The sequence below is a fragment of the Aptenodytes patagonicus genome, chromosome 5 (assembly GCF_965638725.1).
Source record: "Aptenodytes patagonicus chromosome 5, bAptPat1.pri.cur, whole genome shotgun sequence".
Lineage (NCBI taxonomy): Eukaryota > Metazoa > Chordata > Aves > Sphenisciformes > Spheniscidae > Aptenodytes > Aptenodytes patagonicus.
The window spans coordinates 24,979,844-25,006,690 of record NC_134953.1 but is presented as its reverse complement, the minus strand read 5'-3'; the positions used below and the strand labels follow the sequence as shown (position 1 = coordinate 25,006,690).

At 36.5% G+C, this 26,847-nt stretch overlaps 1 protein-coding gene across 1 annotated transcript; it reads right to left on the bottom strand.

The window, feature by feature from the left end:
- Nucleotides 1-4,030: 4,030 nt before the first annotated feature.
- Nucleotides 4,031-25,219, bottom strand: CCDC172 (coiled-coil domain containing 172). The gene is made up of 8 exons (XM_076338125.1): nucleotides 25,141-25,219; nucleotides 24,818-24,903; nucleotides 21,300-21,416; nucleotides 19,668-19,833; nucleotides 17,555-17,656; nucleotides 16,473-16,575; nucleotides 4,913-5,000; nucleotides 4,031-4,063 (listed from the first exon to the last, which is right to left on the bottom strand). The coding sequence occupies exons 1-8, from the start codon at nucleotides 25,217-25,219 to the stop codon at nucleotides 4,031-4,033; spliced, it is 774 nt and encodes a 257-aa protein (XP_076194240.1).
- Nucleotides 25,220-26,847: the final 1,628 nt, after the last annotated feature.

Here is a 26,847-nt window from a genome sequence, read left to right as displayed (position 1 = left end):
TCCCTTGAGGTCTAACCTTTCTAGACTAGTCAACTGTCAAACTGTCAAGCTGTATGTAGGCAACTGGCCCTGTGTCAGTTGCCTCTGTGACTGAGGACACCATAAGCTAGATCAGCTGAACAGGGATGTGTGACCTCAATTGATATTTTGCCCCGTGTTATACATATGAATTATTTTTTTCACTGACTCAGTGTGTCATTCAGTTACAGGTACCTTTTTTTTTGTGACTTATTCTTTACTTCTTGCTGCTCTTCATTTTATAACGTTAATTTGGAACTATCACCAATTCAATCATATCTATGTCAACCAGTTAGAGATAATTTGTGTGAGTATGTTGCATTAGCTAACTGTAATTTTTTTCTGTGGTCACATATTGCAGTGGTTTTCCTGGTAGTCTTTAAATTGGCTGTTAATAATAAATAAAATAACATGAAAATGTGGTAGCTTAACTCTTTTTTATAAGAAACAAAATAATTACATTTTGATTCCCTTTTTTGTTTTTCCTCCCAGCTGTAGCTGTTTCTTGCTTCAAGAATAGGTACATACCTGGCTAAGTAACATTAGGTCATGGGGGCGCTTTTTACACAATTAAGCCATATCTTTACTGTGGTTTGTGTTCTGTCTGCTGGCTTGTTGGCTATTGACGTTCTTGGGTCTTCTGCTCCTCAGCATGGCCCCTGACCATGACTTTGGCTTAGTATATCTCCCAGTTTCTTTGGCTCCTGACCTTGGGTTGTCCTTGCTCTACTTCCAAACTCATTAAGGCTGATTTGTAAACCCGTGATCTTGTAGATTCAGGGTTTAACAGACTTCCTCTTTTGGGCCCCTCTGGTCAGACCTTACTCACCCTGACTGGTAAACTCTTTTTGAAAGTTCAGTGATTTTTCCGAAGCCTCATCAGGTCCATGGCCTGGCTTAATTATTTTCGTGTTAGATTTTTTTCAAATGGATCTTGGATTCTCCTTTGCAATAATCTGTTTGCATTAGGCTGCTACTGGGAAGTGTCTTTTACAAAGCATGGCTGGGAGCTGTGATTTGATGATAAAAAAATCAGGCTGCTCAGCTGTGTCTTAGGTATGTGGTCACAGTAGAGGAGAGGCGCTGTGGTGTCAGTGTGTAAGCCTGAGATAAAACTGCAATTCATCAAGTCTTTTGTGAAGGATGTTGGACTTAATGCTTGGCAAACCCCAATCCTTACCAGGTAAATTTAGTAATCTAAAGTATTTCTCTGTCACCCTTCAAAAATGAGTGAGTTTTTCTTCTGTTGATCCTAAAAAGCAACAGGCCCAATATGGAAGCATGGCTAGTTATCCCTATACCTTTTTTCCCTAGAAAAAGAATTTTCTTCTGGGGCTATCTTCCTTTTTCTCACTAACTGCTTCAAGTATTTCTATGGCTCTTATTCATCTTTTTTGGTCATAAAAAGGGACAACTACTTCCTCTGGCCTCAGAGGTTCTATTAGACTCTTATAGGCAAGGTATATAATATATAATCTACCCTTTAAAAAAAAAATTCTTACTATGTCATCTGTGAAGTAATTTATTTATTCATAGCAACTCTGTGTGTATTTTCACGGCAATTTGGCAATGTTCTGTTTTTTAACGTATTTATTAAACATGACAAAAGATTTTGTTCTTTTGTACTCACTATTTAAAAGATTACTCATCCCTGGTTTGAGAATTTTAAAGGAAATCCACAAAACACAACCTTTTGCTTAATTTTTAGTTTGAGTCTTCCAAACAGAAATATTATATTGGTCCCAAATTATATTATTCATAAGACAGGGGTGACAAATGTATATTTATACTTGGAGAAATTAGTATGTTTTACATTCAGCCTGCAACAGCTGGTTTAGTCTGGCATTATATTTTTTTCAGAGCTGTTGAGGGATTTGTTTAGCCCAATAGGATTTGTATTGATTTCTGTTTCACTTTTTTGGTGAGCTTTATTCTTGTTTTGTTGTTATATTGATTCTGAGAGTTTTAGCCATGTGAGTTATTACAAATTTTGCTATATTTATGCTGTAATTCCACTACAATAATCAAGAACTTAGACCTGCACAGCTATTAAAAACAAAACACCCCCCCCAAACAGACAAACAAAACCCCCCCAAAACTGAAGCTACTTCAGATTCCAGAAAACCAGTTGCATCTCTGAAAAGGGCTTACCATATTTCTTTTTCCCAGATGTTATTTCAGGCCACTTAGGAACATTAATTTATATTATTTATTGATGGTTATTGGATGCTATTGCTCATAGCAATAGCTGAAGTGTAAATGTAGAATGCTGGTATAAGCCTGTGAGTTCTGTTTCATGTCATATCTGGCTATTTAATCTATATGGACTGAACAACTATGTAAATATGAGGTCATTGCAAAAGAAATGCAAGGATTCTTTTAAATAAAAGCAACTATAAGTGGATATACCCGAAGTTCAAAAATAAGTTTTTCCTGGTTGATTACCCAATACACTTAACATAAGCAAGCTCCCTTAAATGAATAAAATGATCAGGATAAACTCAGCCATCCTAGCAAATCCCAAATTTATATCTGTTTCCAGCACTTAAACCCAGAAATACCACTGCTTTAGCTGTCTGTAGACACTCTGATATGCAACTGTATCATCTTGCAATATGCCCTGGATTTGTTCAAAACCCACAAGCAGTAGTTGCCTAATTTTAAAAGAGTCAGATGGTCCCATAGAAGTCAGAGGAACTAAGTTGTTTAAAATTAAGCACATCCTAAGCGTATCTCTTTCAGGGAAGAGACAAAGAAACCTTGTAAGGATGTCAGCTCCAACAGCCATGGTTATTAAGAATGATAATTCCAACCTCTTGGAATTATCCTAGTTAACCCAGTGGATCGGAAGACTCTGATACCAGTGCTGCAGATCAAACTTTGCCACACTTCAAAATGCAGCTGTGTCCCAAGAGGAAAAAACTTTCTCCATCGCAGGCAGAATTTGGTCAGCTTCCAGAAGTGATTTATTCCTCCCTTCTTAATAAACATCTTTTGCAGTTTTATGTGTGACAGACACCCTCTGTAGCTTGGAGAGCTCTGGGTGTAGAAAAACTAGTGAAGAGCAATTATCTATCCCACCCCCCTAGGTGGGAAGCAGGCTGAAAATTATTTGCACACACAGTTGGATGTGATGAGTCCACAGAGTGGACTGAGGCTGAGCAGAGTGAATGTTTTTACATGGTCCTCTTGGAAGCACCTGTATCATAAAGTCAGTTCCTACTGTGGGGTTGGGAACTGCTGTAGCAGTTATACGTCCTACATGCTTGAATGAGTAGGGTTCCTTGTTCAATGGAAATTCTTCACCAATTCTCTAGAAATGTGGATTTTTCATTTAGAACACATCTTATACGGTTTTACCTTTGCTGTCAAGTGCTGAAGCTAGCACTCGGTATTTTGTGGGTTGTGGGAGAGGAAGAAAAAAAGAATTCTCATGTAATCAGAAGACAAGTGCTAAGTCATGGGCTGGCTTACCATCAATGGAGGCATCTACTGCTTGGTAGATTTGGAAACTATTCTGGACTACCATGCAGTATTGCTGGAATTGAGCTGTTTCGGAGAGCTTGTTACAGAATTGCATTGTCAAGGTATAAACTAAATAGCCGCAGCTCCTGTTAAGTATTTCTTGATGGTAATAGCAGTCTTCCTCTCAAATAAGACCACATCACTACCTTAAAAATAGGAGAACGTTCATTCTAAAAAATAGCACATAGAGAATAGAGCTGGTAATATAGGAACTCAGCTGTATGTGTAGTGGACTATGTACTGTCCATTCACGGGCAACAAAGAGGAAAGTAAAGATGGATAGCTGTTGAACTTGAGGACAAAACACAAAAACCCCACCACTTTTAAATGAATAAGATTTTATTTTAATGAAAAGTAAAGGTAGATACAAACTGTGGTTTAATCAGACAAAAAAATAGAAGCAAACCTCATAGAGCCTGAGTAAAATGGCTTTTAAATACTCAAAGACTAGCTTCTATGACACTCTACATCATATGCCACATATTATTCATCTGTCTGAAGACTTTTTTTGTGACAGATTCTGGAAAAGAGAAAAAATTGAATTATAGAAAATGAAATCTAATGAGTTCAGTGTGTTCTTTACAGAGAAGTTTTTAAATGTTGAGCTGTTTTTTTTTGTTTCTGAAGTTTTACAAGCATGATAAAATTAATGGGTAAAGTACAAGTAAATTACATTCCTCCAACAGAAACTTGAAACTGATCATAAAAGTGAGTAATACAAATTTCCGATGACTCTTATTCTGCTATTGATGCTAGTGGCAGCTGCATCTTCATACAGCTCAATCAGGGGCTCTGAAATGAACCTTTAAAACTACTTTATTTCCAAAAATGGAACTTCAAAATATTTTTTCTCTTTGTATTGTTACACAGACTGACAATCAAGAAATCTGAAGTTAGGATTGACATTTAGAGAAAAAACACACTTTAATAAGTTTTTGTAAGGAATTTGTGAGTGGACAAAATAAAATATTACATAAAAGGATGCTATTATCATCCTATTTCTCCATATTCCCATCTTCCATTTAACGGACAGCTGGAGGTAAAGATTAATTTAGCTCCTAAATGCATAATCTTTTGCAGCTTTCAAGAAACTCCTGATCAGTACTAGTCCCCCAAATAGGTCTTTCTTGTGCTAAAAAGTTATCTTTAAATTCTTTTCTGTGATTCCCTTTTCTGTAAGAAATTATATTACTGGACATTTGGAAATAATAGGCTAAAACAAATGACAATTGGAGTGCACCTGCAACGCAAGGATGTTTGGCTGTGTACATAGTATAAAAACCTGCTTATCTAAAACCACTGCTAATCATCTTACACCTCTAAAACTAAAATTGTCAAACACTTAAAACACATAATGAAAATGGCATACCATTTGCAGAATTTCAATTTCTGTTCGAAGAGTCTCACAGATATTTTCCCAATCATCATCTCTGCAATTTTCCAATTCTTTCTTAAGCCTGTGTCCAAAACCAAATAAATTTTTGGATCAGAGAACTGTTGCTTGGGTAACTATTTTTTTCAGCTTTGGTCCCAATTGTCAATTTGACTTTGTGGTGGGTTGACCCTGGCTGGATGCCAGGTGCTCACCAAAGTCACTCTATCAGTCCCCCACCTGAGCTGGACCAGGGAGAGAAAATATAACGAAGGCTCGTGGGTCGAGATAGGGACAGGGAGAGATCACTCACCAATTACCGTCATGGGCAAAACAGACTCGACTTGGGGAAATTAATTTAATTTATTACCAATCAAATCAGAGTAGGATAATGAGAAATAAAAAACCAAATCTTAAAACACCTTCCCCCCATCCCTCCCTTCTTCCTGGGCTTAATTTCACTCCTGATTTTCTCTACCTATTCCCTGCCCCCAGTGGTGTGGGGGGATGGGGAATGGGAGTTGTTGTCAGTTCATCACATGTTGTCTCTGCCGCTCCTTCCTCCTCAGGGGGAGGACTCCTCACACTCTTCCCCTGCTCCAGCGTGGGGTCCCTCCCATGGGAGACAGTCCTCCATGAATTTCTCCAATGTGAGTCCTTCCCACAGGGTGCAGTCCTTCAGGAACAGACTGCTCCAGCGTGGGTCCCCCGCGGGGTCACAAGTCCTGCCAGCAAACCTGCTCCAGCATGGGCTTCTCTCTCTCCAAAGGTCTTGCCAGGAGCCTGCTCCAGCGCAGGCTTCCCACAGGGTCACAGCCTCTTTCAGGCATCCACCTGCTCTGGCGTGGGCTCCTCCACGGGCTGCAGGTGGAGATCTGCTCCACCGTGGACCTCCATGGGCTGCAGGGGGTCAGCCTGCCTTACCATGGTCTTCACCACGGGCTGCAGGGGAATCTCTGCTCCGGCACCTGGAGCACCTCCTCCCCGTCTCCTTCTTCACTGACCTTGGTGTCTGCAGAGTTGTTTCTCTCACATATTCTCAATCCTCTCTCTGGCTGCAGTTGCACAGGCTCTTTCCCCCCTCTCTTCTCAAATATGTTATCACAGAGGCGCTGCCACCATGGCTGATGGACTCGGCCTTGGCCAGTGGCAGGTCCATCTTGGAGCTGGCTGGCATTGGCTCTATTGGACATGGGGGAAGCTTCTAGCAGCTTCTCACAGAAGCCGTCCCTGTAGCCCCCCTGCTACCAAGACGTTGCCACACAAACCCAATACAAGCTTATGTGAGAAACTCCTCGTTGATCTATTTGCATGATCAGGATTTAAGTTTGCTAGTTTTGTAATTGGCTATCCATCTCCTGCAATATTGTTGGACTTCATTCAGCACTGGCAGTTGTGATGGCAATGTGAGGAACTTCAGAAAATGACATTTTGGGTTTTTACAAAGTATATCTTGACTAAGTACTTTTTTAAGACAAATTTCTGGACCATGTTGTTTTCATAAACTGTGAAAGAATTATGGCCTCATTAGTCATCATTTTCCTTATTTAAACATGCGAATTTGAATGTTGATACTTAGGAAGTACCATATGTTACTGTTCTTACTTTCCCTGGATATCTACTCGTAGCTGCTGGTGGAGACAGAATATTGGATTAGGTGGGTTCTCTGCCTGACCCTGTGCAGCCATTCCTGTGCAATCATTGCTCCATACCCCTCCATGGACTTCTTTGCTATTGCTGCTCTTCTCTCCCCACTGCTCCTATTATTCTTCAGTGCTTACTGACTGTTTCGCAATTCCTCAGCCAGGAATTCTCCAACTTTTCTACAATAAGGACTAATTTTAATATAGCAATTTTTATATTCAAAAGAGCATTTTGTCCTGCTAAAAGGAGACACCTAAACTTTGCACATAAGTGACTGTAGTGGTTTAAATTAATACTTGGTAGGCCAAGAGAAATCTATACCAGAGCTTTTAGTAGTCTGATGAATAAAAGGTGATGAGATTATACTGAGTCTTTCCATGGCTGTCATAAGAAAAGTGTAATGAGAAAGCTGAAGTTGCTCACCCTTAATACAGTTTCAGGAAACAATGCGAGTATTCTGGGACATACAGACAGACTGAAAAAAAGGAGGAAAAGGATATATTCTGCTTCTCATTAAATACCTAAACTGATGCATTAAAGCAGGACCTTGTTTGTTCTGAAGTTGATAGAGGAGGTAGCAACCTTTTTTTCTTTTACATACTATAATAGGGAATAAATTATTTAACTCTACTATATCGATGATGCACCTCTTTAGCTGTCCTACTGCAGATAGAGTTTGTTTTCTACACAAGAAAATGGCTTTATTAAAAGTAAAAGGTATAGCTTGATATGAGAGGAATAGCTTAGTCGCCATGTAGCATTAGAATAGTAGCATAAGACTGGACTGTAAGTTAATTTTGCTGTTCCTGTGGAAAATGTAAATATCTTACCATCAGTATGGAAACAGTATGAGCTCTGTGTGTTTGTATTACAAAGCAGTAAATGCCTCTTCTTTCAGGAATATTTCTCCTGCATTCATAATACATACAAGTGTTCAGACAAAAGGAAATTTTGAACTACACTTTAAGAAATGACATATTCACTGTACTGTAGTACAGTGCTAGTTTACAGACCATTTTCATTGAGAGAAGTTCATTTCAAGGTCTAAGATCAGCTTCTGATCTTGATTAAATCAGCTTAACTTCATTGCCTTGCCTCCTCATTTTTTTCTCTCTGTGTTCTCTGTTAGTGTGATATTAGAACCCTAATTTGTTTAAGACAAACAAAAGCCCTACTTTGCTTAATTTACTTCAGGAAAAGACACAGTCTGTTAATCTCAGAGAAAATGCTCTCTTGTTGTCTTCTACATTGTAAAATTGATGCACAGTCTGTTTGCTAGTTGTCAGCTAAGAATGATACCAGTCCATGTTAGGTGTACACTATGGATGGAACAACCAGAAGATAAGTAGTAAGAGTTGCTTATCTTCGTCTTGGGATTGTGAATTAATTACTATTGATGATGTGCTTTGAAACTGTAACATTTTGCATATGGACTTTAAAATTTTATTTAAAATATTTTATAAAACTTTTAAATGTGGTGACAGCACAACTCCTTACATAACATGGGGTAGTGGTGATAAAAGGCATTCATTCAGATGTGGTGTTTAATTTTTACATTAATCAATTGATTCAGCTTTCTGGTCTTCCTTCTTTCTTATTTAGAAGCTAGATAATTACAGTATGTGCCAGGAATATTATACTCGCAAAACAAGGGCTGTCTGTTAGGTTACAGTCTACACAATTAATGCATTGGAGACGCCTGAGTTACTGAATAAATGATGAAGTTTTACCAGAAGGAATGTGAGACAATGGAACTATTAAAAAAAATGCTTAACCTGGAAGCAGATTTAGCTTTTTCATTTTACATTTAAGATAAGCAGGATATTCATATTCATCTTTCCACTATCAGATTGAATGTGTAAACCAATCATTCATGAAACTATACTGTCTAGATGGAGGGCAGGTTTTCTGTCACCTTCGGAAATGGAAAGAGCTGTACCTTTTGCCAGACCAAGGATTAATATGACAATTATACCCTCCTTATGACTATGATAAAAGCAAATCTCTTAAAAAAAAAAAAAAAAAAAAATCTGAAAAATCACATTAGCATTTGGCCTTCCATGTCCTTTGTTTTTGTTTTATTTTTAGCTTTTTGGTCTCTGATGATAATAAAATATATCTTTCAGAAAAGTCATTGTGCTGGATTAACGGTGTGTTGGTAAGTTACAGCATCAGAAGTAATGGGCTCTAATGAACAGCTGGAGTTGAAATGCCATATTTGTGAAAGCAGGTTTGACTATTCCTTTGAAAAACATTCAAGATAAATAGCGATAGCAAAAACCTAGCCTTAAATCAAGTAGGTGGGACAACAGCATCAGCATTTTTTTGGATGTTAGCTTGCCCTAGACTGAAGTCTGCTATCAGCGGTTCATTTTCCATTACTCTTGAATGCCAGAAGTGACAAAGAGATGAAGGAGGAGGAGATCACTGAAGATGATCGATTTTGCAGCTTTGAAATGAGCACAGCTATTAAATGTCATTGGCATTTGTGGTTGATACGCGCTCTTCTTGAATTTCAGCTGTATATGCAGAAGGCACATAGGAAAAATAATTATGAAATCAATATACGCTGGTATTATGAATTGAACTATGATGAAAACTATGTTATTGTCAAACAGGTTTCTCCCCAAATCATCCACAGATTCATGTTATTGGATCAAGACTTCAGTAGCCCAAACTCACATTCCAGGAATAATTTTATGTAAAGAGGTCTCTAAGAAGAAATAGTCTGTGCAGAAAGCAGGGTGATTATGTGTTTTTAGAGCCTTTGTTTTTTTAAGTGGGGATGGAAGACCCTATCAGGTTATTGCTGGAATTGCAGAAGGAGCAGACTGTCTCTTGGTTATGTTTTGCTGAGACAAGTAAAACATTTTTTTCTTATTTTCCTTCTTGTCTTTGCCTTGTTTATGACCACCATTTTATTTTTTAACCGTAAATACAAGAGAAAACATTGGGGTGTATTATAAAATGTAATTGCTTGACACCAATATACAGAGCATAGAATTTATGGTATAAAACGAAGTTCCCTAAGATGTTATATATAAACTTGAGAGTATGTATGTTGATTTTCCTGAATTTTATGATAAAGGTCAGGAGAAACATTTATCAAGGTTTTAAGACTTTATTGAGATTGAAGAAAAGTATAGAAGACTTCGGTTTATTGTCTCAAACTGAAGTAGAGCTAACATGTTGGGGTCATTCAGTCTTAATTCAGTACTGGGACTAAATTGATGTGTATGTTTCTATAGTAAGAGCAAGATTTTGCTGGGTATCTACACTTTGCTGACTCTGCTAAACAGAAAATGCTATTGATACAGCTGAAGAAGTCAATAAATTTCAGACTATTATCAATTGATTGAGGAAGGGAGAAAATGAGTCCTAAATGGAATTCAGTATCTCAAAACATAAACCCAAGCACTTCAGTTGAACAAATAAATTATAAAAGTATGTGCTTGATGGAGCAGAAACAGAATAAAAATTAAGAAAGTGATCTAGTAGTAATAATAAATGCTAGCAAGAAGATGAAACTTGAAAGCGAATAGGGTACTAGGCTACATAACAATGGGAATTAAATGTAAATTAAAATAAATAGAAAAAAACTTAGGTAAAATAAGAAAATTTCAGCTTTTACTGTTCTGGATTGAATGCTGATTGTAGAATATATGATTATCATTGATTAAAGCTTGCATTTTGTGAATGCTATCAGGCAACTATTTATAAAAGTAGTTCTAGGTCTTGAAAAGTGTGGGTTTTTTGGTTTTTTTTTAAATTTATATTCGCCAAATACATAAAATACCACAAGAAATCTTTAAGGACTATATCATTTTAGATGAGTAAGCATGGAAAGGTTAAGGCACACTGAATTAAACTACACATTTAGGATGAGGTTTGCTTTTGTGCAGACAGCAAACCAAAGTTATACAGACTACTTTCCATAGGAACTGTAAGAACAAGTTACACAGGAAAGAAAAAATTTACAAGCACCAGAGACATCAAAACTGAAATGTGTTTCTAGGGGTCAATAAGATTCCTATTGAAAGGCAGGGAAAATAAACATGGGGCAGTGATCCTTCTAGTTCAAATATCTTGATTTTTCTGTTGGAAAATTAGATCTCAATCTGGATGTATTAATATGGCTACCCCATTGCTGAAATTAGTATCTCTATACTGTACTGCTTTGCTTCATGTGAACTATATAATTTTCTCAGAGCTAGAAAAGATTCAGAAATGTTTTCTTCTGCATTACGGGCTCTCCATTCTCTGCTCATCTTCCAGGTTGAATGCATCTTTCTTGAAAAGAGAGTGAGAGATTAGTACACAGTATTCTTATATCCTTCTGTTTTTGTTGGAAATACCTCTTGCTTTTATCTTTTCCACAGCTATATTTACTTTTGATGTTTATAGTTGTCTTTTGATTACATAGTATGCTCAGGCTTCTCTTCTCTCTTGTTTCCAGGTACCTATTATTGAAGTCCTTAGTTGTGCATAAACTTGCAATGTTTATGCACAACTAATTAAATTGAAATTTAATTAGGAGAAATTAAATTTCTCCTCTTTTTTAGTTACTTCACTCTACAAGGTCTAGAGTGTTTCAATTGTTTTACACTATTGTCTTAAAACACTTTCTATTCCAAAGTCATTATTTAAAACATTAAGCAAGACCAGCTCTGACTGTAGTTATCTTCTTCCAGCCCCAAAATTTCTTTTTTCAGACCTATTACTGTTGTTACTATTAGTCATTCCCTTACTCACTTAAAATTTTTAATATGTCTTCCCCAGGTTAACTAGTGGTTTCCCATGTGGGATAACATCGAATACTTTGCTAACGTCTAGATGGATGGCATTTGCATTTTCTTTGACTAACCAATTGGTTGTCTTATCAAAGAAAGATATCATTAATCAGATTTGATCTACTTTTTGTAAATCCATACTGCAATTTATAATGGAAACTTATTTTAACATAATTCAAACTATAATAGTTCTACTGGGCACTGCTATTAAAAAGAAAAGCTCAAAAAATCGATGAGGAGATTGTCATTAAAAAGCTCATTTTGAACCACATATATTACTCCAGATAAAATTTAACATAAAATTAAATTGCAAATATTTTCTTTTTTTAAACCACCAGAACCATGCATGGCCTTGGGCAGTCCGCTGTTAGTGTGAAACATTTTTTCAGCTCTAATGAACATATTTCCTGTATGATTTGTATGAAAGAAAGCATTACTTTTTCCTTCCTAATTTTGGTAATGGAATTTCTTTTTCTGTATTATGAAGCATAAGAAGCAATACTATATTTTTAGGAATTAGGCAAGTATACAAAGCCTTGAACTATTTACAAAGTAAGATGACTTCATGCATTTCCCTTCTGCTATTGCTTTTCTGAAGTAGAACAGAAATTCAGATTTCAGAAAAACAATTTATCCTTAGTCTGTCTTTAGAATAGTGTGAAAAATATCAATTTTAGGTAGAAACTGTCTGTTCTTAGTCTAAATAAACTTTAATTAAAATTATTTCTAGGTTGCTTTACATAAGACAACACATAAATTTAAAATTCAAATGTGGAGGAAGATAAATAATTAATATAGTAAGTAATTAGAATGAATATAATAGTGAAATGACATAGCTAGGAATTTACTGGTATCAGTTAGTCTCCGCTTGACTCCTGTATTGTTCCACTTAAGTGATGCTACTTGCTACCCGCCAGGGAAATGTGACTCAAGAAAGCTGATGCCAAAGTTCTTTCCTGCTGTTTTGTGTTTGGGGTTGGCATTGGCAGAACAGATGATTAAAATAAGGCTTTTCATTTTAATTGCAGATCTTTTCTGAAAAAAAGCCTTCTTTTCTTAAATATTTCTCTGAATTATGCACCTGTATCATGAGACTTACAATTTCCAGGGTGCCTACTTTGAGGAAGAGGGTACAGTGTCTTATTTATATCTATATCTGTGCTTAACATTCAAATTTTGGTTAGCTTTTTCCTGTATCTGATGTGTATTAGAACAAGCCTATAACTGCAGCATCAACAGCTGTTGGAATTACCGGTGTGTGCTTCTCATGACCTTTTGTAATTCTTTGATGGATTTGAGAGAAATTTTATGAAACTGGAGACATGGTATAGGGCATTTTTCTCAGATCAAAGATGAATTGCTGTAATTTGAATTAGCTGGCTACACTCTTCAGCTGAAATGCAATTTACTTTAAGATATATACTTAATTGTAATGAAGATTCTTGCCTTGCCAGCTACTTTTGATATTGATTTTTAAGCTGGGACTAGGTATGTGATACAATAACAGACTTACAGGGTGGTCTGGGAGCTACATATATCAGGCTATTGATGCTGACTGTCTCTCACATTTGTTCTAAGGAAGCATACCATTAAAAACATTGGTATTTTTACCATTTAAAGAGTGGTGTGGTTTCTTGCTCTGTAAAAAAAGAATCAAATTTTGTGCTTATTTCATAGAAAAATATGTATTTTTGATCCACATTACTTGTGTCAAAACATTCTTCTCTTTATAGATACTAAATATGATTTTCAGTAAAAACTAAAATTCTGTTCTTGCAATAGATTCTGTATGGGGGAAAAAACCATATCTTTTTAGGCTAAAAAGGGTTGTTTCTCAAACACCATAGGTTCAATCACATTGATTTTAACATGACCAAAACTGACTCTTATTAAAATATACACTAGTATATGTAAAATTGCATTAATTGGCACTTTGACTGCAAAAGGTCCTTTGCAAGTGCCAAAGGTGTATCTAGACTGTCAGGAGGGCTTCCTGGTTCACCCCAGGTGCCTGGTACTTTAGTTTTTCTTACTACCACTGCATGAATTCTTCTTTATTCCCAGATTCCCTTCAGAGGGCACCCACAGGAGTGGACAGGATAGTTCACTCAAGGATCTGCTCCAGAGAGACTATTGGCATAGACTGCATCAGCATGTGCTCTGCTGCAGCAGCCGTGGTCCCTCAAATACTTCTGTGGCACATCATAGGGCATGCAATGCATGTGGTAAGTATTGCCATTTTGAACCAGCACTCTGCTGTGCTGGACATAACTCCTTTAAGTATTTCATGCATTTTGAATGGAAAATATGTGTATACATGACATTATATCTTAATGTCACAGAGACACTACAAAGGGACCAGAGTAGATATGATCTCACCAAATGCTAGGCAGTGTGGAGATGACTGGTTTGTTGCAGATAATGCTGCCTCTGAGCAGTGTAGGCACAAGCCAGTGCATATTTATTGATCTATGGACTGTGCAACCCACAGTGATAATTGGTTCATTGGATAATTCAGACTGGAAGAGATGTCAGGAGGTCATCTAGCCCAATGTCCTTCTCAAAGCAGGGTCAGCTACAAGGTCAGACCAGGTTACTCAGGGCTTTATCCAGTCAAGTCTGAAAACCTTCAAGGATGAAAACTATGCAAACTCTCCGGTCAACCTTTTCCTTTGTTATACTATCCTCATGATAAAAAAGTTTTTCCTTAAATTCATTCTAAACCCCTCTTGTTTCAACTTCTGCTTTTTGCCTTTTGTTCTTCCACTGTGCAGTATTGTGCAGATCCTGGCTGCATCTTCTTGATGACCTCCTTGTAGGTACTGGAGGGCGATCAGGTACCTCCAGGGAGACTATTTATATACGGCACTATTTATAGCATATAATACTTTAAATTCCCTTTCATTCTCTTAATTCAGTAGTCCAAACCCAGAAGTGATAAGTGGGTTTTGTTAAAAAAAAAAAAAAAAAAAAAAAAAAATCAATAGAGTTGTATGAGTCTTGATAAGGCTTGGAATAATTCTAAACAGCACAGTGCTGTGACATACAGAAGTAGACAAATGAGGATTGCCTACTTGGCTCTGCTGAAAAGCAGAGTCTATTAGTGCTGACACGGAAGTACAGTAACATAGTTACGTTGCTTCTGGCATCTGAGTTAACTTATTCAGGGCTATCTCTCTCGATAAAGCATTGAGCTTTTCTCATCAAAAGCAAGTGCAAGATAAAAGTATGATTTAGGCAAATCTGTCCTAAATTTTGTCCAGTAACGGAAATGAAAAAATATTTCAGTGTAAAGAAAATTTCTTCAATATATTATTACACCTCAAGGAGCGCTTGCTTTTTGTGATAGTAGTAATAGCAGTAGGAACACTTTATATTTTGCACTACATGCAATTATCAAATAACGTAAGCTTATCTTGACCATAAAATGAGGCATTTTATGAAATAAAAACATGTCATCATCCTTCTTGCTTTGGTTGTAAATGACACTTGCTGATTTTGTAGTTAATAGAATTTAATATGTTTTATCCACTGTTGTGTTTTCCACCCAGATAAAACCAAAGTATCATTCCACAGAGCTGTGAGTTACTTTCACTGTGTAGAAAGACAGATGTACATAGATTTGAATGATTTGCCTAGGATCTGATAGCAATCAGTGGCAAAGCTGGGGATTTAAAGTAATACAATGTTTGCTACGTCTGTACCTTATACACAGGAAACCTGTTGTAGAAAACTAATTACACTAATTTGGATATTAAGTGGCATCATGGCAGTAAACTACTCCAAGGGAAGTATGTTATTTAGAAGGAAGTCGACAACATCATGTATCACAAAACCTAATATATCACGATGGAATGAATAATGTAAAAGAGTGCATAATAACATGCTGTCTTACAGAATTGCTGCTGTTATTACTATTTACACTGTCTTCCATGTATATCTTGAATGCAAAGTTTTTGCTACTGTATGCAGAATTGCGAGCTAATTAATTTTTATGCTGAGGGAATTTTGGCCATGTCTCAACACCATGTAAGTGGTTGAAGAGAGTTAGTAATAGGGCTGATATATCATTTTCTTTCAAAAACTGATATTCAGCAAAAAATGGGCCATTACCAAATTATCTTTCAGAAAGATGCCCAGGGTTCTCTGCAAGATTTTATTTTTCCATTGAAAATTTTTAGAAAAAAAATACTCTATTTATTTTTTTTTGTCAAAAACTCAGAAATGTGTAGGAAAAAAAATGTGATGGTAACAAAACTTGGGTTTTCCCTAACAATTTCTGTTAGAGAATTTTTTGGACCGACTTTTCTAGGAGGAGTTCCTTTGCATTGTCTACTAAATACTTTTAAATATCCACAGGCACTTTCATCTGGAACACCATAAAATAGGAAAAAGATGGTTAATTCTGTGATATGGGGCTTTCTGCATTGGAAGCTTTTTTGTTGAAAACATTACATTATTTTCTGTATAGCGAAAATGTAAATGTCACACTTAAGCAAACTGACAAGAAATGAGTCATTACCATTCAGTTTCTGGAAAGCAATATTCACAATTAAGGGGGACTGTGCAAGGACTTCTGTCTTGGTTAAATCTTCAAAATTTTGTTCTAAGCTAGCTTAATTAGAAGGCAAGCTAGAACTGATGGTAGAGAACATAGAGAAAACAAATCTACATTTAGTAGCTTCAGTACAAGGCCCACCTGACCCAAGAAGGTTATTGTGGCCAATCCATTCCATTGCAGTCAGGCTCTGGGGAAGGTTGTACAGCCAGTCAGCAGAAGTATGTATAGCATTGGGTAGTTCATCAGTACTCTGTGTGCCACCACTATTTTTAGAAAAACTTAAGAACTGGCCTTCCACCCAGGGAGCAGTCTTTTGCTTTTCCTCCAAGTTTGACTGACTTCCTTGCCAACACTTTCAGTTTTTAGTTCGTTGGAGCATGCATGTAAGGGTGAAAGGCTGTAATAAACAACAGGAATTTGTGTTCTGTAATAAAAATGAATGATTCTTCTGATTTCAAAGGAATATTGTACAGGAAAGCTAAAATAGTCATTGCCACCAGGACTGGTCTGCAGTTACAGACCTAAAATTAAATTTAGGAACTTACTAACATGAGACTCTTACCTTAAACATTCAGGATCAGTCTGAGGTTTTTCAGTGACTTGGACTTTTTCTGCTTCTAAATCCTTCGTCATTCTTTCAGCCTCCCTGATTACTTTCTCAAGGTCTAAACATAAAATAACAATTACCTTATAAATATATATTAATCATCCATATTCAAAGACTTCCTACATTTTCTAAATTTATCTTTTCTAATATTTCTTTGTGAAACTGCTTGTAGGATAAAGGCATCCAAATAAAGAACATGAATTATTTTATTATTGTAATTGGTATGCACATTGCAATCTTCTAGAAAATTTATTCCTTTTCCCAAACAATTTATGACCATATTTACGGCCTGTCTTTCTTAGCTCTCTTACTGTGACATATTATTTATTCATTTGTAAAAAAGTTACTGAACCACTTCTAGATTATGTTTTTTTAAATTCAAATTTCAGAATCATCCCTATTGCTTGTGACCACCTTTGACACAGAACCTTTAGTGGTTCCCTCTGTACCTTTTTAGTTTTTTCTTTTATAGAGTTTCCTGTGTATTTGACACATTCCTCCCAGCTTTGTGTGTAGACTTCTTTTTTTATGACTTTACAGACTTTCATACATGAACACACAAATGTCAGTAAAGAGATGATAGTTGAATTTACAACTCAGAGGTTTAGAACCTAGGCCACATCTGTCTTTATCAGTCCAAGCCACGTTGCTTGTGAAACATTTGAATTTTAGTGACATTCTTTAATTATAGGTTAATGGGTTTTAAACAATATTTATGTTGGTTTTAAGTTCACTTTGAAACACTAAATTCTCCATTTAAGTATATGGCTTAACAGCAAAAGTAAAAATTTTTTTTCATATTTATAGCTTATGATTCAGCAAATCTGTAGACCTCAGTATCACTGACATTTAAAATAAATCTTATTGAAATCCATAATATTTTTATAACCATGTTTAAAAATGATGTATCACATAATGTAAAAATATATTAAAATCTTGTTTCTATGATTTCTTTTTCTTGAGAAAAATAACTTGATAGAAAAGATTTTTCAGAAGCATTTGTCAATAATTATCATAATAATGACTATCAGGCACACCTTTGAGTTTGCTTTGGAGAGTAAATAAATCCTGCTTTAATTCATTCTTCTGCAGCTGGAGTGCCTTTAACTGAACATTTTTATGTTCCATTGACTCCATTTCTAAGAAAAAATATATTTTAAATTAAAATGCATTGCAATTTTAGTCTTCATGATATAATCTTAAATATTCTTAACTACTTCTACCAATCTTCAGCTAGTCAAAGAGAACCTTAAATATAAAACTAAAGTCAACTAAAGTCAGTCATATAAAACCCAGGTCACAGGAAATTATATGTCTTAATGTGTTCATAACTATGAAAGAAAATTTTTTTTTTAATGTTACTAAGATGTTTGACATATTTTGTTGACTGGGCATAAAAAGAATGCTTTGCTTTAGAGTTACTTCAGCTATAAAGGAAGATGACTTGTTGAATAGGTGGTGAACAGACACCTCTCAGCAGGACTAAAAAAACCACCTTATTTTGTTTAGTGTTATGGACATTTGAACCTGACCATTGACAGCATCTGGAATTAATTGTGATTGTTTCCATGACAACTGGAGGTCCTTACATAATTTCCTTGTTATGAGTTACTTAAACTTTTCTCTTCACTGTTGTCAGTGCGCCCAGGACTGTAGCAGACAGAAAGACAGACGAAGTTGTACCTCAAAAATTTAAATTTAAAAGGATGGAATCAAGACAGCAACTGAACCTACAGAAGAATGTTAGTTGCCTTTCATGTCCTACTGATCATTTGACCGATCAGATCTGCCTGACTATGTAAAAATTAATCATTAACAGTAACAGGTGCCACCAAATACAGACTTTTTTCAGTTGTAGATCAGAATCAGAGCCACAGGAAATACAGAAAGAAAGTATCACCAAGTACAAAGTCAAATGGATAGTCATATTTCAGTAACTTTACATCAGATATCAGGAATTCGAAGTGCTGGCGCTTGATGAATCATAGAATCATGAGGCAGGAAAGGACTTTGAGAGGTCATCTACTGCATTGCTCCTCCTGAAGGCAGGATCAGCTGTACCTCTGTCATTTCTGACAGACGCTTGTCTAACCTGTTTTTAAAGACCTTTGGTAGTGGAGACTCCTAATTCCTTTGGTAATGGAATCTCCTAAGGCAGAGTGTTTCAGTTGTTCATGTTCTTCTTAGAAAGATATCTAAACAGCCAGCCAGACTCTCCCTTATTGTGGTTTACACTTGTTACTTTTTATTCAGTTCACTATAGGTATGGAGAATGTATTCATTTCCTTTTTACAGAATCCTTGAATGATTTGAAGACTGATATCCATCTTCCATCAGTCTTTTCCTTCATAGGTCAAGTAGTCCCAATTCTTTAATTTTTTTCCTTCTCATGTTCTCCAGATCTCTGATCACTCTCACTGGTCCCATGTGGATTCTCTCCAGCTGGTCCACATTTTTTATTGAAGTGTAACATCCAAAACCAGATGCACAGTACTCCAGCTAAGAGCTTAACTGCACTAAATAGAGTGAAGGATTATTTTGCGTGTCTTAGAGGTCAGAATTATGTTTATGTCTCAGTATGGTGTTGGCATTCTGATGTCATTGACTCACATTCAGCTTGTGATCCATGATGACTCCTATTTCCTTGCTGAAGGATTGCTTTACAATCTGACTCTCTGTTCTGAGAAATCTCATATTCTGTATCTTAACTCAAAGACAAAGTTATACTGTGGCAGTAAAAGACCAGTTCTACAAGACATCTGTGCATACAGTTCTTTTGAAGCTAAGGAAATTTACATAGCTCAACCATAGGTGATGATAATCAGTGCAAACCTAATATAGTATGCTATGTATAACAGTGCACCTCTGTGCCGGTTGACATTAGACATTGGGAGCCACTTCTGCAGGTCTGCTTCTTCTCCTCGTAGTGCTCATAGTCAGAAAGGACTGAAGAGGATAGGGAACAAAAGAGGCTTTAATTATGCTTGTGTAATGTGGTATGTCAGACCACACTCTTTCCGTTTAGTGCTAAGAGGAAGTTCCAGACAGCCAGGGAATGGAATTAAAATTATTGTTTTGCACAGCTATATTTTACTGATTTGTATTAATTCTCTGGTAATCCAAGATAAAATAGTTTAATGTAAGACTTACCATTTTTCAACAGAGCTGCCTCATTCTCTAAATCATTTATTTCAGTCTTGACTCTTTTTTTAACCAGAAGATCTCTATTACTTGTTAGTCCATACTCATTGTTAAACTCTGTTACTTCTCTAGTAAAATTATCTTCCTCTTCAGTCATTTTTCTCTTTGCATCTGTCTGAAAAAAAGAAAGGGAAAATTGAATGTTCAGGTGAAAAAAAAGAAAGTCTTTGTTAGGCTAGGCAGACTGAAACACACTGTTGTTGTTTATCCTTAAACTTGTAGTATAAATGTAGTATATTTACTTTTCATGATGTATGAAAACATGAAAATGGTCTACAGCTCCATCATTTTGTCTGTTGTTTTAAACTTTTTTTTTCTCTGAAAAAGTGAAGGATATATTCTTAATAATAAAAACTTAAAAAAATCACTACATTATGTTACAGACTTGTGCCACCAGTTTTTCAGTTCAACTCTTTACCGAAATTAGTAGAAAGTTCTATTTAAAGTCAGTAGCATAGTATGGCCACTCTTCTTTTTAGATTGTTATTAAATGAAATAAAGGTGGTGTTTATTCCTCTACAGAATGCAAACTTGCTTTAACTCACTCAATAACTACCAAGAAAGCTATAGTTGATAGGAAGTCATTGTTTCATTTTTGGGAAAAAATACTCTAAAGAGAAAGGCAATATTAAATTCCTTTAAAAAAATCTTAACTGATTGCTAAATTAAATAAAATTACATGGCCCCTATATACAGGAAGAAAGAAATGATCACCTATATGTCAAACTTGACTGGTTACAATTAAAAGTTCACACTTCTTCAAAGGATATTTAGCTTTTATAGCTAAATAATTTTTCTATGATACTTATAATGTTTATTTTTCTTTCTTTGCATGCTTAGGATTGGGAATACTTTGGATGCTGAAGAAATACTACTTAATTAAAAGGATATCTGCCTAAAGATTTAGGGTTAATACTGGCGATTCATACTGAATATTTAAAATTTAGCTCTGATGATTTAAAGTACAAATACATAGGCAGAGAAGACTACCCATCTGTGGCGTTTCTTAATATCTACAGGTCCAAGGATCCACAATGAATTAAGAGGAAGGCAATATTCAGGTTAGCACAAGAGAGACCTGAAAAGCTTGTTGTCTGTATATGTTGTGAGTAGCTACCTTTTAAGAGGTGGCTAGGTGTGTCTAGCACCAAAGAGATTGTGTGGTATATCAGGATTCCTAAAATGTGGTGTTGGCCTCCCTGAGTTTTTCCTTTGATCCTTCTCAATGTGTTTTATTGTGGATGAGGCAGTCCAATTTAAGGTGAGACTTTCCTAGTTTTCTTTTACAAAGGAAATAATATGTCAGAATTGGAGTTCAGTCATACAACAGCAGACATTAGAAAATGAAGTCAAGAATGTTAAATCAGCTTTGTAGATAAACTGCAGCATACGCTACTTTAGATCATGGCTTAAATTAAACATGAGAATTTATTTACATTTACATTGTTAAGTATGCTAGAGTAAAAAAAAAAATAAATTCCAGATTTAAAACATTACTTCTTCTGTATTTTCAAATTTTAAAGCTGACTACTCTCATGCAGTAGAAAAGACCTGTCTTGAATACAGTAGCTGGAAACATACAAAGATTTTAAGAAGACTGCTTTTTTGATTAATAAGTTCAGCTTTCTGTTTTTCTAAGCTGTCTTCACGTTTCTTCAGAATTTCTAAGTAGAACTGTTTTTCAGACAGATGCTGAACCTTCCAAGAGAAAAAAAAAAGTTATAAATAAGGTTCTTGTTTTATTGTGTCATATACTTTGATATCGTACATAAGGATCTTGGTCCAGTTAAAACACAGCTGGCATAGCTGCTGGACTAGCAAAAGCATAACAGCTCTTTTTTTCACCCAATAATCTTCCAATATACCGCTAAGCTTTTGAAAAGTATCCTTTCTTTAAAAGACACATTTAGTGCTGGTCCATCTATCTAAAATGGCATTTTAAAGTCTGCTCAGTTTAGGAGAAATTTTTTTCAGGTTAAACCCAGGAAAAGTATTGATCACATGGGATCTTTTACCTAACATAATACAGTGTCCTCCATTTAATTGTGTAAAGTTCATCACGTACCAAATCAGACAATAATATCAGAGGGACAGGGGTCCAACATTATTGTTTTGACTGAATGCCTGTACACATCATCAACTCTGCAATGCTACTATTGCATATGCGAAGGAGGGAGGGATATGCTCGTATTTTTCTGAGCACAGTTTCTGAAATTCTTAACCAAGGAAGTGTAATGGAAGTTAGCTCATCGGTTAAAGACAGTTTGACCGTAACACCCCCAAGCCCCAAACTTCTATTTTGCATATAGTTTTATTTTTAGTTTTATTAATTTTAAACAGTAGTTTATCTGATAGAAGGGTATGCTGTTCAACCATTGCATTTTCAAAATTTGCTGAAGAGTTCTCAATTTTCCAGCACATCTACTGTATCATTGTCTAACCTAAGTTAAGAGATATGGTGGGATAAACTATAACAGCAGATAAATAGGGAACAGCCAAGTGTTGAAGAGCTTTAAAGGATGAGAATAATTCATCTGATGAAGTGGAGAAAAGGAGGTCAAGAGAATGTCTCAGACTGTAATACTCAGAACAATGAGTAGGGAAAGTAAAGTTAGCAGAATTGCCCACAGACTGTAAAGGCACAGGGTAAGTATCAGGAAGTGAATTGAATAGTCAGGCTGATACATGACTGTTTGTGTGTGCAGAAGCAGAAAAGACCAAATAATAGTGATATTACAGAGGTAAAAATGAAAAGATTGTAAAATGAAATAATGTAGATGGTTTTGGAGAGGGTGCAGATGAAGTGCATTTGATCAAAAAAGGAGGAGGATAGTGGAATCAAATGCCCTAAGACTAGAATGTGAAAATTGGAAAGGAAAGGACCGGATTTTTTCCTTATCCCTGATATGTCTGGCATGTTAAGTGTCCAGGAAGTGCTTGCCTCAGGAATATTTATTTTACATATTAATTCAAAGAGAGTAGATGGTCTTATACCACAGTATTTATATTACTGAACATAACTAGCTGCAGTGTAGTTTCTCCATCTGCAAGATGCCAACTTAATCTATGCATTTGCAACAGATTTTTTTGCAGAAATCGAGCCATGAAAAGTAAAATGCTATAATTCGGGTTCTAATTACATGCTACCCGATTTTACAGAACAGAGGGAAAAAATAGCATTTCCTAGGAATCTTTGACCACAGGCTGTCCCTGTGAAATAGATGTCAAAAGACTTTTGAACTCAGTTTCATCTGCTTGGTCAGGCATAAGCTGCTGTCAATGCACGTGCTTGGATACGTATGTTTACAAAGAAGTGCAGTTATTTGTTGCGGGACAAATTGAACAGCATTAGCTGAACAGCATTGTTTAATATTATTTGAATTACATTAACTATTGTAGACATATGTAAACTTAATTCCTGTACTGTATTATTACTTTAAATAATTTCAGTAACTGTATAATCTTTAAACCTAAATACAGTCTGACTGAAATGCATTTTCCCATTCTGCTTGTTTTCTGTATCATTTCCTATCTATAAATGAATCAATGTCAGACTAAGCAAGCAAGTAAAATATATTTTTGTGGACATCGGTGAGAATACTTTTAGTCCTGGTGGGTAAAGCACATAAGATTTAATTAGGAATAGTTCTTCAGCTCTTCCCATTAGTCTTTTACAATAATGGCTCTACTCTTGGGACCTTCTGTACTACCACATAAACCTTGATTATAATAACAAATTAGTAGTATAAACATAAAATTGTGATGTTCACAAATAAATTTATGACCAAGACTACAAAAGACTTTACCTAACAAACAACACCCAGATATAATGTGTTGGTTAAATAAGTTACTATTTTAAAGGACTTTTGGGGTCTGAGATTGTGGCATGCATAAATGCAAGCACGTGAATAACTGCTTGCATGATTATAGTCTCGATTTGCAACCAATAAATATTTGTAAATGAGTTCTCTTTTATTCTGACCACCTTGCAGTAATGTTGATATTTATTATATATATAACATAGTCTTTTACAAAAGGCAGAAGAGCCTATTTTTGGAAGGATGAAAATCATCCCCCAAACATTTATTTTCACAACTAGATAAGGCAATCCCCCAAAGGTTCTTGAAGATGTTTATTTAAGTGATAGGATACAACAGTTCTGACTTCAAAGGAGGCTCCATATGCTTTCCTGTTGTGCATACACATTCTGGCAGCGCAGATACTTAAGAGCACAGGGGATAATATTTAGACTTCATTTTCAGGCACAAGCAAATGGATTTTTAAATCATTTGTAACCACAGGTATTAATGGTGAAAAGCTCTGCAAAACTGGAAGCTTAATTTGAAAATATGTCTGCAGTTTGGTTAAATGGAAAGCATAATAAAATCTTAAAACCACTAATTAGATTCAGAAACTCCTCTGTCTTCGGTGTCCCTAGAAAAACTTTTAGGCCTTGTAAGCCCTAATTGTGAGCCCAGGCTCACAGGAAGATCTTTAGTATATGACTCAAGATCCTGTGAAGTAAACACAGGGAATGTTTCCATGTATTTTCTGTGAAAGGCCTTTAATGAATGGCAGTGGGCAACAAAGGAGTGGTTTCTGGGCCTCTGAAGGAAAGTGCTCTAACAAGCTCCAGGACTGTTAAGACAGAGCTGCTCACACCGTACCTGAACAGTTAGTCTGCCCCTGGCTGATGTCTGCTGGCTGTGTCTTGTGAATGGACTGATCTGACATGGTGGTCTGCTCCCTGCCAAGCTCTGTCTGCATAGCAGGAGTGACTTTCACATGCACATGTGCTGTTTCCAGTGCTTTGAGATTTTGGAAGCGTTATCTGGAAACATTCCTACCCCTGAGGTGAGCGAGTGTCTGAACATAGCCGGGGCCAGCCTGAAGGGTGAGATTTGTGAGAGAGGAAAGATGCTGACAGGCCTTTTTTCACTACAGAAACACACGGTGTAAGTTTTCTCAATGCTGTGTTATTTGGTAGGTGAAGCATACTCCTTGGTAGTGTTTATGAATCTATTCCTGAAAGAATAGGTCATATAACTGTAAATATAATTTATTTCATTATTATGTATACTATAAACATGCCTGCTTACCTTAGTTTCTAATTTCATTTTTGCAGTGCTCAGGTCTTCTTTTATTTGGTTAATTTTTTCATAACTTCTATTTATGTCAAATTTAGCTGCAACACAACAAAAACCTGTAAGAATGTGTGCTCCGTTTGTAAAAGTTACATTCATATAAAAACATGCAATTGGCAAGAAGCAGCCAGCCTGGCTGCCTGCTGAGCTTTCACTGACAAAGGTCCCCTCATGACAGCACAGTGGGGCCACCCTGCTTTTCCCCCAGGAAATGGGGAGACCATTAAATGTGGTCACTGCTGCCGCTGGACCTACAAGATGGCGGCCATGGGGCAGACCTTGTTGGATGAGGCGCCTCTTCTCCCTCGCCTGCTCCTCTGTGAGCTGTATTTGCTGGAACAAAGCATCCAGGTTCATTTCTGTCTTCTTGTGGAGTCTGTGGGCTCTCTGGTTCTGCTGTCTTTGTGGAGGGCTGGTTGATTAAAGCTGGGATGCCCTGGAGGAAGGTGAGGCTGGGCCTGGCCACAGCCCTTCCCTCAGGGCTCTGCACCCCGCCAGAGCTTGGCTCTGCTCCCTGGCCTCTGCCTCCCTGGGGTCGGGAAAGAAACCCCAGACCACAGAGGAAAGCAACTGTGGTAGATGGGACACGGCTGAGGAGGAAGAGGTGACAGAGTGGGAGGTGTGGGCTGCATAAAGGGGGGCGGTGAGAGTGAACCTCGGGCAGAGGGAAACGTGCATGACTGGCTGGGGGAGCCCACATGGGAAACATAGGAGATGGAAACAAGCAGGCAGAGAAGCAGCACAGTAAGAGCAGGAGAAAGAAGATATTTGGCTAGGCAAAAGGCAACTGACACTGAATCTTGTCAAACTTGTGCACGTTTGTGAAACATTGGTTCTGACTCAGAGTCTGGGCAGTTTTGATCAAACAGCTCTGACACTTTTTATTTCTCTGGGACCATGCGCTTTATACTGGTTTTGTGTTGTTCAGAAGCGGTTTTTTGCTACCCCTTCCTTTTTCTATGGAGTGATCACTATCCTTTTTAAATACTATATCTGCTCAGACTTATTTGTCTTTTGAAGATTGATGTCTAATCTGAGCAGTTAAGGAAGTAGGCTAAAATCTGCTATCATACAGAAGAAGGTGGTAAAGCTGGCTACATAGTATTTAAGTAACGGTGGTCAGACTCAACTCAGCTGCATTTCACCATTAATGCAAAATGACAGTGTTTCTGTTCCAGCTGGTCTCAGTAAGCAAAGATTATTACATAGTCCGTTGTATGCTCTTCTGGAGCATACTTATGTACGAGTTTACTATGCTCTGAGCTTCTGCAACTTTGTGGTTTGTACATTACTGGATAGTATACCTGGAAGTGTAAATACCCAGCTGAAAATATAATTCATATTACAGGGTTTGTTCCTACATCTTGAAAAGGATTAACTACATTCCCTTCAGGGGATACCTATGTGAAGTTGGCCTGTTTGCTTTGAGGCAGAAAAAGCCTGGAGGAATGGAACTTTGTAGCCTTCCAGCCGTTTTAACATTGAAAAAGATTAGGATTATTGACAGTCCTGTCCTGTTAAAGAGTTTTCCTCAGAGGAGATACTGTCTTAGAATAGACTGCAGCAGCAAAGTTCAGAAATTAGAAAGAGAAAATCTTTGACCGTAAAAAGCAAAACAATATACATGAGAGTACAAATGTCTTATTAGTGAAAAAGCTGTTCTAAGTCAGCAGAATGAAACTGAGAGTTCTGGAAAAATGTTATGTTATAGCATTTACTGCTTAAAAAGCACCATGTTATAGCTGATAGTGTGCCATAAAATGGTGCTTTTTAAAGAAAAGACATTGCTCTGTTGAAGACAGAAAATGTGAGTTCTGATGAAATTTAAAAACCTGAAACTAGCACATTATGTTGCAGGAAATGCAATTATTTTTTAAAATGGAACAAAGTGCAACTGAGGGAGAAGAGTTTACAAAAGTGAATTTAGAAAATGTTTCAGAAGGGAAGCTTCCTACCCAAAGGCCAAAGGAAAAGCGGATGAGTCA